At 42.4% G+C, this 12,877-nt stretch overlaps 2 protein-coding genes across 5 annotated transcripts in view; one reads left to right on the forward strand and one right to left on the reverse strand.

Annotated features, from left to right (window-relative positions):
* ACOX1 (acyl-CoA oxidase 1) overlaps positions 1-8,866 on the reverse strand; it is a 36,668-nt gene extending 27,802 nt beyond the window's left edge. The window contains exons 1-2 of one of the 2 annotated variants that reach the window (XM_063120326.1): positions 8,635-8,866; positions 6,318-6,477 (exon numbers count right to left, since the gene is read on the reverse strand). In XM_063120326.1, the coding sequence (XP_062976396.1) occupies positions 6,318-6,477; positions 8,635-8,755 (281 nt within the window). In that variant the 5' untranslated portion in view covers positions 8,756-8,866. The remainder of the gene's footprint in view (positions 1-6,317; positions 6,478-8,634) is intronic. The other variant, XM_063120325.1, reaches the window with a different exon arrangement.
* A 103-nt stretch (positions 8,867-8,969) lies between these two features.
* On the forward strand, positions 8,970-12,539 carry TEN1 (TEN1 subunit of CST complex). Of its 3 annotated transcripts, none has more exons than XM_063123229.1 (4): positions 8,970-9,029; positions 10,121-10,237; positions 10,377-10,534; positions 11,936-12,539. In XM_063123229.1, the coding sequence occupies exons 2-4, from the start codon at positions 10,149-10,151 to the stop codon at positions 12,070-12,072; spliced, it is 384 nt and encodes a 127-aa protein (XP_062979299.1). In that variant the 5' UTR covers positions 8,970-9,029; positions 10,121-10,148; the 3' UTR covers positions 12,073-12,539. The 3 variants fall into 3 exon arrangements, with proteins under 3 accessions (XP_062979299.1, XP_062979300.1, XP_062979298.1); XM_063123230.1 differs by lacking the exon at positions 8,970-9,029 and adding an exon at positions 9,394-9,592; XM_063123228.1 differs by lacking the exon at positions 8,970-9,029 and adding an exon at positions 9,762-9,937.
* The last annotated feature ends 338 nt before the right edge of the window (positions 12,540-12,877 follow it).

Genomic DNA, 12,877 nt, shown 5'->3' on the forward strand with positions numbered 1-12,877 from the left:
TATAAGAGAATTCCCTCCCACCCCCCCACACACATTTAGAGCATGGAGATTACACCAGCCCTCCCCCCTACACAGTGGTTTGCTCAGAAGAATACCACAAATCACAATAGATTAAATCTCCAAGGCCTAGTTCAGGCTGCGGGTAAGGGCTCATGTCTGGAGATGGGGGCTCCAGGCTAGGGACAGTGGTTTGGGGAGGAGCTCATGCCTGGATATGCTGGGGGGAGGTCTGTGCTAGGAAAGGGTGTCTGGGGGCTCATGCAGCTTGGTTGGGGGCTCCAGGCTGGGGGAGGCAGCTGGAGGGGGAGTTTGTGGGTGTGTGCATACCTAGGTCTCTGGATTAGAAACTCATGCTTGGATCTGCACAGTGGGGCCTTGGGGAGGGGTAATTTCTGGGGTGGAGGTGATGTCTGTGATGAGGTGTTGTCTGGGGTGGGGCCTCAAGGGGGTAATATATGCAGTAGGGTCTTAGGGGCATGGGACGGGTGCTCCAGACTAGGATATGGGTGAGAGTTCATTAGGTTTTCTGGGGGTGGATGTGACTGGCTTCTGACCCCCTTGCCCCAGCCCCGAGTGCTCACTATGAAGACTTAGGTACAAGCTCCTCCAACTGCTCTCCGAACCCATCCACTCCAACCTGGAGCTGCTCATCAGGGAGATTGTTCCACAGTTGGGGGGGGGGGGCGCCACAGAGAAGGCCCTCTCTCTTGTCGCCACCCTCCAAGCTTCCCTTGGAGTAGGCACCTGGAAGAGGACCTTAGATGTTGAACGTAGTGGTTGGGTAGGTTCATGTTGGGAAAGGTGTTCTGTCAGGTATTGCAAAATTACCATAGCTATCATCATACAAAATTTGGGGCAGATCAAACAAGAGGGCACTTAGCTATGCCCCCAAAACTGACTTTTTGCCCCATGGAAAAAATGCCCAAAATGGTGTTCCCAACCATAACTAGTTGGGCCACCCATAGTGTTCAAACTTTACTGTCACTTTTTAATTAAAAAAAGATGAAATCCACTAGGTTCTGATTGATTTTGAGGCTAGGCACAATCATGGTTTTGGATTTCTGAGCCATTTTCCATCCCATTTTTATTACAGCATTGAATATGCAAGATTCAGTGAAGTCCCATGATACCTTTAGAATAGGAGCTCAAACAAAGAGAGAGAAAGCAGCCCCAAGGGTCACAGAATAGATCAAATAGCAAAGTCCCAGCATGACTATCAGCCCTACACTTTATCCCACTTGCTCGCTCATCCAGTCATCAAATTGGTGAAAAGAAATTGCACTCCACCCACATGATCTCTGCCCCATTTACTGAACTTCAACCCATCCTGCCACAATTGCATAAGCTGTTGCTCAACTGAGCCGCCCCATGTTGTAGATAGCTATCTAACTCATAAAGTAGAGCTTAAAAAAACAACACTACTCATTCAGAAAACATCACCAAATTTAGAATGATAAAGGTCAGGTTTTATATGCCACATTAATTAAAACAGGTATTATATCAGGCAGCATTGTAAAATTGAGTTAATTAGGAACTGGTATTAATGATTTAATAGCTACCCTCAAACTCCTGTGCCTAATCTAGTTGCAGAAACAATGCAAAATACTTGGGCTGAAAGAACAGTCCTCTAATCAAAAAACAACAACTCCCTACTTGACACAGCTGATGGAGCAGATTATATACCCGAAAATAGAATCTACTTAAAGCACAGAAGGTAAAACAAATCATCCTGGAATTGCTTCATCCATATGTTTCATAAAGCATGCTTAACAACTCAATGAAATTAACTGTGTGGCATGCCAAAGGCAAAAAATAGAGCCACCACCTAGGTAGAAATGTCTTACTAACACCAAACATGATAATAAAGTCTGAAACTGAGCCAGAGGCAAAGTCACTACACAGACAATATAGTTCCTGTCATGCCAGATTTTAAGACCTTTTAATGTCTTTATTGCTTTTTAATTTAGAGTGAGTTGATCTGTCTAGTAAACTGTAACTTCTGAAATGGTGGCACTCCTGAACAGCTGTAAGATAGCCCAAAGGCCTAGCTATAATCAAATCAAGTCTGCAGTGTTGCACTCGTGACTGTTCCCCAGCTCAGTAAACCAGAGCTGAAGCCAATCCAAGACATAAGGAGCCATGTACACAGGAGAGTGGCACAATCTAATACTTTGGACTTGGCAGATCGCACCATTTGCTACCGCTGCTCTTGAAAGGAAGATTGGTTTCATTTGGAAACAGTAACTAGGTTTATCAAACAATGGAGCTCAGATGGCATTGCAACATGGTATCTAATTCATCCATCATGGAGTTAGCCTAGTAGAAATAAGGCTGAACTTTAAAACATCTGGAAAAGAATTTGTTTTGAGAGAGAGAACACAGTAGTGTAAGGACAACAGTTGCAAGTTCAGCTTTAAGCAAAACATTTCCCCCCATCAACAGCAGTTGGAAAATGGCTGAAAAATAATAATCATTTTCCATTGTAATACCTCTACTTCTGTGGGGTCAAATCCCCCCCCCCGCTTTTCTGTGAATTAGCTTTTCAAACATATAAATATTCAAACACAAACCAGGGTCATTGGTGTCTATTATTAGCACAACAATCAAGAAGAAAACCTTCTTTTACTTCTACAGCTAATCTTGTGGATTTCCTGTCAGCAATTACTGTCATAATCTTCTGGCACAGAGTTGCATCCTTCCCCACACATTGTTTAGGCATTCAAATATAATTTCCAATGGCATTAATAGCCAATGTGGGTAGAAATGGACTGGTTCCACGATTTGGGCATTGAAAGCACTAGCTGGGTTCACACAGCATGGCAACCCACACTCAGGCTAAGTGTGGGTTGAGCATAGACTGTTGTTGAACCTTAGGTTATTGTGTTGTGTGAACCCAACTATGCTAATAAACCATGATTTAACCACAAACAAGCCAGAGTTTCCACATCTGAGAAATAGGCTTATTGTCTGTTCTGGATGGGGTTGCACTCCCCCTGGGAGAACAAGTCCATGATCTTGCGGGTATTCCAGAATCCATCTCTTTTGCTGGAGACCCAAACGGTCAGAATGTCTTAGAGTACCTTCTACCAGCTTCAGCTGGTACACCAGTTATGATCTCCTGGACAGGGTTAGCTTGGGCACAGGCGCTAGTAACCTCAGCAAGTAAGACCTGCACTGTCCACCTGTTTTCTACTAGGTCAGGTTCTGTTATTGGGTTATAAAGCCCTAAACAACTTGGAATCAGAATCGTTGAGAGACAGCCCTTTTCCTTATCACCCTGAAGAGCTCCTGGCCCTTCTACATGGCCCTGAAGTCCATTTAGAGTCTACATGGAGTAGAACTTTTAGGGTACTGGGCAGGATGAAATTGTAAGCCATCTCACAGAGAACACCATCCTGTATTATTATTATTATTTATATAGCACCATCAATGTACATGGTGCTGTACAGAGTAAAACAATAAATAGCAAGACCCTGCCGCATAGGCTTACATTCTAATAAAATCATAATAAAACAATAAGGAGGGGAAGAGAATGCACCAAACAGGCAGTATAAAAGTCAGAACAAAATCAAGTTTTAAAAGCTTTAGGAAAAAGAAAACTTTTTAGCTGAGCTTTAAAAGCTGCGATTGAACTTGTAGTTCTCAAATGTTCTGGAAGAGCGTTCCAGGCGTAAGGGGCAGCAGAAGAAAATGGACGAAGCCGAGCAAGGGAAGTAGAGACCCTTGGGCAGGTGAGAAACATGGCATCAGAGGAGCAAAGAGCACGAGCGGGGCAATAGTGTGAGATGAGAGAGGAAAGATAGGAAGGAGCTAGACAGTGAAAAGCTTTGTAGGTCAACAGGAGAAGTTTATATTGGATTCTGAAGTGAATTGGAAGCCAATGAAGAGATTCCAGCAGTGGAGTAACATGGTCAGAGCAGCGAGCCAAGAAGATGATCTTAGCAGCAGAGTGGTGAACAGAAACCAACGGACTGATGTGAGAAGAAGGAAGGCCAGTGAGAAGAAGGTTGCAGTAGTCCAACCGAGAAATAACCAATGCATGAACAAGAGTCTTGGCAGAAGAGACAGACAAAAATGTCGAATCCTGGCAATATTATGCAGGAAAAAACGACAGGATTTAGCTACTGCCTCAATATGAGGAATAAAGGAGAGCGAGGAATCAAATATAAAGCCAAGACTACGAGCTTCCTTGACTGGAGTAAGTGTAACATTATTGACAGTAAGAGAGAATGAGAGATGAGGAGAAGGTTTAGGAGGAAAAACAAGCAATTCAGTCTTTGCCATATTAAGTTTCAAACGACAATGAAGCAACCAAGCTGAGATATCTGAAAGACATGCCGAGATACGATCGTGAACATCAGGAGAAAGATCCGGAGATGAAAGATATAATTGTGTATCATCGGCATACAGATGATATTGGAGGCCATGAGATTGAATAAGATTACCCAAGGGCAACATGTATAAAGAAAACAACAACGGGCCAAGCACCAAGTCTTGCGGAACCCCTACTGAAAGGGGAAAAGAAGAAGACGAGCTGCCATTAGCCAACACGTTGAAAGAGCGACCTGCTAGATAGGAGGCAAACCAGTTATAGACAGAGCCACAAAATCCGAGGTCATGAAGGGAATCTAAAAGAAGATCGTGATCAACTGTGTCAAAGGCTGCAGTTAGATCAAGGAGAATAAGAACGGAATAAAGGCCTTTAGACTTGGCAATAAGATCATTGGTAATCTTAGTAAGGGCTGTTTCAGTGGAATGCAAAGGACGGAATCCAGATTGAAAAGGATCCAGAGCAGAGTTACTAGAAAGAAAATCAAGACAACGAGAGTAGACCACACGCTCCAGGATCTTTGAAACAAAAGGCAACAAAGAGACAGGTTGGTAGTTAGACAGAGATAGCATATCAAGAGTAGGTTTCTTGAGAATAGGAGAGACTGTAGTATGTGTGGTTATATGATACATGGCCCGAAATATATTGTGGGTGCACCCTTACTTTCCTGTTTCTGCATAAATTGGCACTTGCCTGCTTTGGCACAGAGGCACCATGCTTGACAGTGTTTCGTGTTGTGAATGGGTCACTTCCTGATTAGTTGGAGCATGTCCCCTACCCATTTCAGACCCTGTTAAGATGACTACAGAGTTACATGGCTCTTTTGAAGTTCCCACAGGAGGATAGCCTGCAGTACCCAGAGTTGTCATCCCTATCTGCATCATAACTGGGGAGGAAAAAACACATTTTGCATTGAGCTAAATAAGGGATGAAGAACTTGTGGCCCTCCAGACATTTTGGCTTACAACCCCCACAACCCCTCACCTTAGCTATGCTGGCTAGGGCTGATTGGAATTGAAGGCCAAAAAATCTGGAGAGCCACAAGCTGCCCACCCCCAACAGTGCAACTTTTCACTTCCCCCACCTAGTTAATTGTTATCACAATTTTTTTTCAATTATTTTAAAATTAGCATGCATTTCTGCTTAGCTTTTACTGTATTAAATATTATATGGAAGGTGGCATAAGTCAGAACATATTCAACATCAATTGGTGTAATGAGGGGATTATATTTCAGACTAAGGTTCAAGAACTACGTAATCAGTGATGTTCAAGAGTAAGCAAACATCTCTAGCAAACAATTATTAAACCAACTTTATCCCAAGTGTTCAAAAGTCACTTAACGCTTAGGAGTCAGTTCACAGCTGGCTGACAATCTTCCAAATCGCAAATCATTTTTAAGCCTCGTTAATCCCATCCATCTAGATTAATGCGATACTTAACTCTTCCCAAGTGTTATGCTTAGGATGTCAAAACTATTTCAACACCAAAATCTTCTGCAAGAAGGAAAGTGGGGGAAAGGGAAAATGAGTAGTGTTAGAGGAGAAAATGAAAGCATCCGGAAAGCATCTTAGAGCACCGTTTATACAGCCAATTTGATTGTAGATTTAGCTGGCACGCGTTATTCATACGTGTACTTTAAGAAAGTAGCATTGCTTTCTTTCAGTAGCTTGACATTCTTCATGGTTAAAATGTAGCAAGAGCTAGTTTTCTAGCATTAGGAAACATTATGACACCAAAAGACATTTCATCACTGTTATATTTGTCACAATTAATTTGTAGCTACAAATGATGACTGGGAGTGTATATCCTTCCCAAGAGGTTTTACTCAGGGAAGCGTTATTAATCAGGAGAAAACCTCCAATGTTTTTGCACAGTCTTTGACCTGTCAAAGAAAGCTTAAAGACCCATAATAAAGAATTATGCACTGTTGTCCATGATCATACAGGAGTATTTGCTATTTATGTACCCTGCATTGAATTCAGATACCTTTTAAACCAGTAGATCTCATCAGGATCTGCAATTCCATATTCTCTGAGTTTCACCACCATGAGAGCACTCTTCCTGATAGCTTCTTCATAGCGCTGGCTACGGGAGAGGAAATTTACATCCTCATGCTTGAAGCTTGGGTCATTTGTAACAAGTGCTTCTGTAGAGAGAGACAGAAGAGAAGTTCAGAGTTCAGTTCAAACAGATTCCTCATAAAATCAGTAGATACAAGTCTACAAACATACACACACAGACAAAATATGGATTAATTTTGGATAAACTGTTGCTGCAATCTCAAGAAAGAGATGTGAGAAACTTCTTTGAGTGATGCACACAGAAAGTGTTACTTTTTAAATTTCAGGGATGTATTATGTTGGATTAGCTTTCAATCATCAGACCTACCATTAACAGGCCATCTTTTCTCAACCTAACATGGAGAAGATCATAAATCATTTACATGTCAGAGTGGATACATCAGACACCTTGTATTCAGAATATTTAAAGCTTGGCAGAAGGGCAATGCACCAGTGTGGCATCACAGAATGGTCTTCACTGGCTGTACAACCCATATTTAACTGGGAAAGAGTGGGGAGAACTGAAACAAAAAATTGATCCAGTGTGGATGTCACCATAAGCTTGTCTCTCCCCCAAGAAGCCAGAGTTCCTGATTTGTACCCAGTGTATACTTTAAAAATATAAGTAACAAAGAAATGTCTCAAATAGATGTGTTGAGATATAGATGAATACAAAACCTCCTTAACAGCTCTCACTGCTATGGGGAACAAAACCGTTTGTATGTAATATTGATGGATACTTTTTGTATGTAATATTACATACCGTTTGTATGTAATATTGATGGATACTAGACCTTCGCAGACACAGGACCATGCTCAAAATCGGCTAATGCAAATCAGTCACCCTCAGAATAAGAATGATTGAGGAATGGCAAAAGAGAAGATATGTTCCATGCAACCACTACCCAGTGAAGGGTTTAAACCACTGTAATGACTGTAAGGAAAGAGCCAGGGTGCAATGGTAACTGCAGATTAATTAACAAAGTACAGAATGTGCAATGTTAAGTACAGCATTAAAAAGCAGAATAAATGGATGATTGATTTAATTATGTCATCTATCTCAAGATGGCAGGAGAGGCAATAATTCAACACACTGCAACTATTATATAACTCCAGGCACCACCTGCTGCTAGCCTTCCCATAGGAACATACAGGGGTATCTTACACTGCATAAGACCATTGGTCCAGCAAGCTCAATATTGTTCACATGCACTGGCAGCGGCTTACCAGGGTTTCAAGCTAGATTCTTTCTTAGGTCAAGCTGGAGATGCTGAGGATTGAACCTGAAACCTTCTGCATGCAAGCAGGTGCTGTACCACTGAGCTATGGCTGTTCCCCCACTCTTCTCACAGAAAAGTTCCCTTGTTTAATGCACTATGTTAATCTAGAATAACTTCCAGATTCCCTATTCACAAACCACAATGGTTAAGAAAATGAGCTGCAAGACAGAAAAACTATGGTCGAGTTCTCACATTATCAAGAGCTTACTAAGTAATCCAAAACACAATAATAATGCGTGGCAACATTAAGTTAATTGGCTACATTAACCCTTTTAGTAATTAAAGATACTCCCAGTCATTATTTTAAACACTTTAAATGGAAGAATTTACAAAAATTGTGTATGGCAGGCACCATCTTCAAAACGGCATGCCTCCTTCTCTGCACTTTATAAGAGGGAATGTCTCTTTTAAAACTGCAGCTTAATACAAGACGCTTGAGCATCATCCAAGAATACAGCAAGGAAGCATTTTCTCCCCTTCAGAACAACGATTTTTCATATACAAACTTAATCAGTATTAATCGATTAAAATTATACCATCAACTGACTAAGAGTTCTTTAACGGGGAGCGGGAGAGCACTGAAACCATCCCATCACCTAAGTAGAGCCCAATTTGGAATGTCTACAACCCCTCCTCCTATCATTTTAAGATGCTGACTATGCAGACATCCTGATCACAACAACCAGGCATATCCCCCACTCTCTTATCCTGCCCCCGAACCTGCTTTTTTTTTTTTTTTTTTGTAACACCTTGCCTGACGAAGAGATCTGGAGATCGCGAAGGCTTGCACATTTTGGCGGTCTTTCGATTGGTCTAATAAACTGTAATGTTATCACCCTAAAAATAGATTTCTGAATTCCTAATATATTACTCTCAAGTGTGTAGCTGGGCAAGGCGGAGAGTCAGGTCCCCATGGAGCTCCCTCCACCTTCTAGCCACCGCTCCCACCCAGCCAGCTCTCACCGATCTCCTTGCGGCGCCGGGTCCGCTCGACACCCCCGTCCAAGACATAGGTGAGAAGCTCCGTGTTGAAAGAAGCCGCCTCCCGCTCCTTGCGCAAGTCTGGGTTCATGTTGGTGGCCATGGCCGGTGCGGGGAACGGCTGCTCCGACGGCGACAGAAGGAACCGGCCGGGAGAATAAGGAGAAACGGATGGAAGACTCGCGAAAAGCTTCCGGACGGGCGAGGGGTAACCCCGCCCCGCCCCCTCGACCACCACGTGACGCAGGGTGAGTCCCCGCCCCCAACTGCCCAATCGGAAGCCACTTCCTGGCCACGTGATAGCAGGGAGGGGCTACTCTCTACTCCCGGCATGCGTGCTTTACAGAAGGAGGAAGCGTATTGGTGTCTGCAGTGGGGTGAGTCTCTCACGGCATTGGCTAGAGTGTTGTGAGAGCCCGTCCAGCGTTTTTACGCAAGTTCTTCCAAGTACATCCCATTCCTGGAGGCAAAGGCTATCAATGGCTACTAGCCCTGATGGTTGTGTGCAATCTCCAGTATTCCAGGCAATAAGCCTGTGTGCACCAGTTGCTGGGGAACATGGGCGGGAGGGTGTTGTTGCACCATGTCCTGCTTGTTCATCCCTGGCGGATGGCTGGGTTGGCCACTGTGTGAACAGAGTGCTGGACTAGATGGACCCTTGGTCTGATCCAGCAGGGCTCTTCTTATGTTCTAGAGGGTAGAAATGGGTTAGTCTAAGGTGCCATGACACGTCTCGCTGTTTCGATGGAGCTAGGACTTTGTGCATTCTGCCCACGGCTTTGTGGCTGGGTAATACATAGATGAACATGCAGTCTTAAATAGTAACTTGCACTTATGAGCTCGTATCAGATCTTGGAATGTATGATGACTTGTATTTGGAGGATTCCTGCACTTACAGGGTTATTGTTCAAAAATATTTATGAGGGCTCCAATACCTCAGGTAAGGCAGGGTACTTATATTTTATTTCCTTTATGAAAATATTTATATCCTGCATTTCTGTGCCCATGTGGCCCTCAAAGATAGGCTTCCTCTGCACCTATTGCTGCAATTTAGTTATTTTTGCATTTTTCCCTTGGCACTCCACAGATTAGTCTGGTCATAGATTGTTTATAAGTGAGATGCTCTGAAATGAAGATGGGTGAAAAGGCAAAATTCACATCAGGTCTGTAAAGTACTAATAAAAGCTAGTTTGTACCCTTACAGACCTTTTGTGAGGACAAATATGGCAAATCAGAAAAAAATATTCTACAAAGTACTTAAATTGATGTGAATATCATGAACTCAGTGAGTACAAAATGGTCTGCCAGGGCTGATTTGTGTGGAGGGAGGGCGGGGGGGGGGGGCGGAACTACCACTCTTGTAGAGAAAACAGTAAAAGAATCCTATTAGCTGGTCTTGGGATGGGTATATTTTGAAATCTCTGAAGACTGAAAATAGACTTTTAAATGTTTTCTTCAACTTTTCTAGAATTTGCTCTCAAGAGCAGTTGTATACAATGCTTCCGGCTGCTGGAACATATCACTTTCCTTGGGAAATAAACTCAGCATCAGTTTCAGAAGGGATGACCCTGAGAACATTTGGCAGGTTAGTGGGGCCTACTTCTGAGCTGGTCCAAACACATGCTCATTAGAGCATGTGGCACAGGTCTCATAAGACTGAAATACCAGATAGAATATTCTAAAAAATATTGCACATATTTGAGACTTTTTTTTTTCTATTTCAGGCTGCACTCCTATGATTTGGTCTGCTCCCAAGCCACCTTAACAGCTCAGCATGCGTCAGTTCAGTACTGCTGCCGAGTTTGTACCAAGTTCGTGGAACCATTCCAAGCCCTACTTGGATCTCAGTATATTGTCTTGGGGGAAGCTGAATATGAGGAGGGTAAGAACGTCTTGTGTTCTTATTCCATGGGAACAAGGAGTAGTCTAGCCTTGGGAATAGGGAGTCTGATCTTTTGATACAGTCTTTTTGCTAGAAGGAAAATCAAAGTAGTTTATGTTTTAGCTATGTATCTAATCCTGTTTGTGATTCTTTACCATCTTCTGGAACTGTCACATAGGCATAAAATGCTAATCAAGCTAGCTCCACACTACAATGCAACTTGTTGGGTACAGCCTGCTTCCTGCTAATTTTACCCAAGAAAGTCAAAACACCGCAACATTAGGCCTGTTCAGACAACACGCTAAGCCATGGTTAGGCTGCTAACTCTTTTGCAGTAAATGGTTTTTGAGCGAGTTTAAACCGTAGTTCTGTTACCACCATGGTTAAGAATGGTTCACACGCCACGCCGTAATGTTTAGTTCAAAATGCTTAACTACCAGGGCTTAGTGTGTCATCTGAATAGGATCATTGGATCTCAAATTCTCTATACTTCACTGGTCATCTGTGGTTACTTAAAAAAATTGTTCAGTGAGGAATGTGCCCTTTCTCTTCTCTTCCCACTTCGTGCACATTCTTGGCTACGTTTCTTGCCTGAACTCTGGAACAAATGCATAAAAGGAATGCTATTTATTGCTTTGCATAGATGCAGATCCTAGGCAGAGAAAAAGAGCAGAGAGTGACTGTGTTGTCCAACAGGTAGTTCACAGAGCCGTTTTCTATAGGCTGCACATCCAAGTTTAAGGATGAACATTTGCTTTGTGTGCTGTGGAAACTGGACTCATGCAGCCCTAATTCAGGAACAAATTATAGTTTCCTACATTTGTGTCTTATTTTTAACATAGGGATATAACAGTGACATTAACAATGAGGTTCTCTGGGCACCTCCTGGTCGCTGCTCTTATTTTGCCACAGTAACATATTGTGTGTGGCTGGGGAAGCTGGTGGAAAACCAGGAAAACCCTCAGATGCTATTAACACATGGTATTCTGTATTCATGCTCCTTAGCAGTGTCATGACATGTTTATGTCAAGTGATAGGAAGTGGTGTTTGCCACTGAATCAAGATATTTGGACCCCTATTGTATAACAGGCACGCCACTAGGCTGGTATTCTCCAGGTGTCTGTTGTGTCACTTGACACATCTTTCAGATCTGGGTCAAAAGAATAATGTGACCTGCCTATTTATAGTTTTCATCAGGACAGATTTTAAACAAGCACCCATCTTCAAGTGCTGGTATAAAGTTGCAGTGGCATCCTGCATTCTTAAGCATTCACCAGAATTCTGAGCGTTAGGACTGGGGTGTTACTCTATTCCAGGCTGCATTATTGACTATGGTAGAGCTTTAAGAGATCCTTTAAAAAGTCAGCACATCTCTGATTAATTTCATTTTTATATTTACAGGTGAGGAGATAGTGCTAAAGGCCCGCGTGTTTACATGCGTGGAAGGAATAAACCTTCAATTGTTGGAGAAAGCTATAGAGGAACAGAGAAAATATTTCCAGGAGAGACAAAAGAACCTGGAAGGAAGTACTACTTAGTGCTGTACTTTGGGACGGACTTACGAAATAGAATTCTTGCTATTCTGGATACACCTAATTCATCTCCCATGTTTCCTTCTACTGTGCCGTTTTGTAACAGTTTTTTGAAATTGTGATGTGCATTTTGGGATTGGGATGAACTATTTTTCACAGGGCTTTTTATCTTTAAAGTCAAAGAATGCAAATTGCCCCTAATGTTCTAGAATTGCTCCTCATATTACATTAGGGTGCATGTAAGTCACCACCATGTTTAGAAAGCCATTTAAACAATACAAAATGCAAAGAGTTAATACAAATCTCAATTTCCGAAGTTGACATGTACTATGGAATCCCAGATTTTTTGCAAATGAGCTTATTTTGAAGCAGATAAGTTTATTAGTTTGAAATCATGGAAATGGCTAGTACTTGGCTTTTAAATATTCTTGTTCTTTTTATAGTAAAAATAAAAAATTAACAGTTGAAATGTCCTTTGTTCTTCCTTTGCATTTGTGATAGAGCTACAAAGAAGTCAGTGCTTCAGTCCTCCACTTTTGTTCAAGTCCCAGGCTGCATGAACACTATGTGAAAGATGGCTGGCTTGCATCATGCCTGGATTGGCTAGTACTGATTTGACTATTGGCTTGTATCATTATGTTGCTTACACAAGACTTAGCCTTTCTTGCATAGAGACTGTGTTCCAGCTTCGCCATATTGTATGGTGAAGACCATAAGAGCTACGCTGGATTAGACCGAGGGTCCATCTAGTCCACCACTCCGTTCACACAGTGGCCAACCAGCTGTCGACCAGGGACCAACAAAGCAGGAC

This window comes from Elgaria multicarinata, chromosome 3, assembly GCF_023053635.1.
Source record: "Elgaria multicarinata webbii isolate HBS135686 ecotype San Diego chromosome 3, rElgMul1.1.pri, whole genome shotgun sequence".
In the NCBI taxonomy this organism is placed as follows: Eukaryota; Metazoa; Chordata; class Lepidosauria; order Squamata; family Anguidae; genus Elgaria; species Elgaria multicarinata.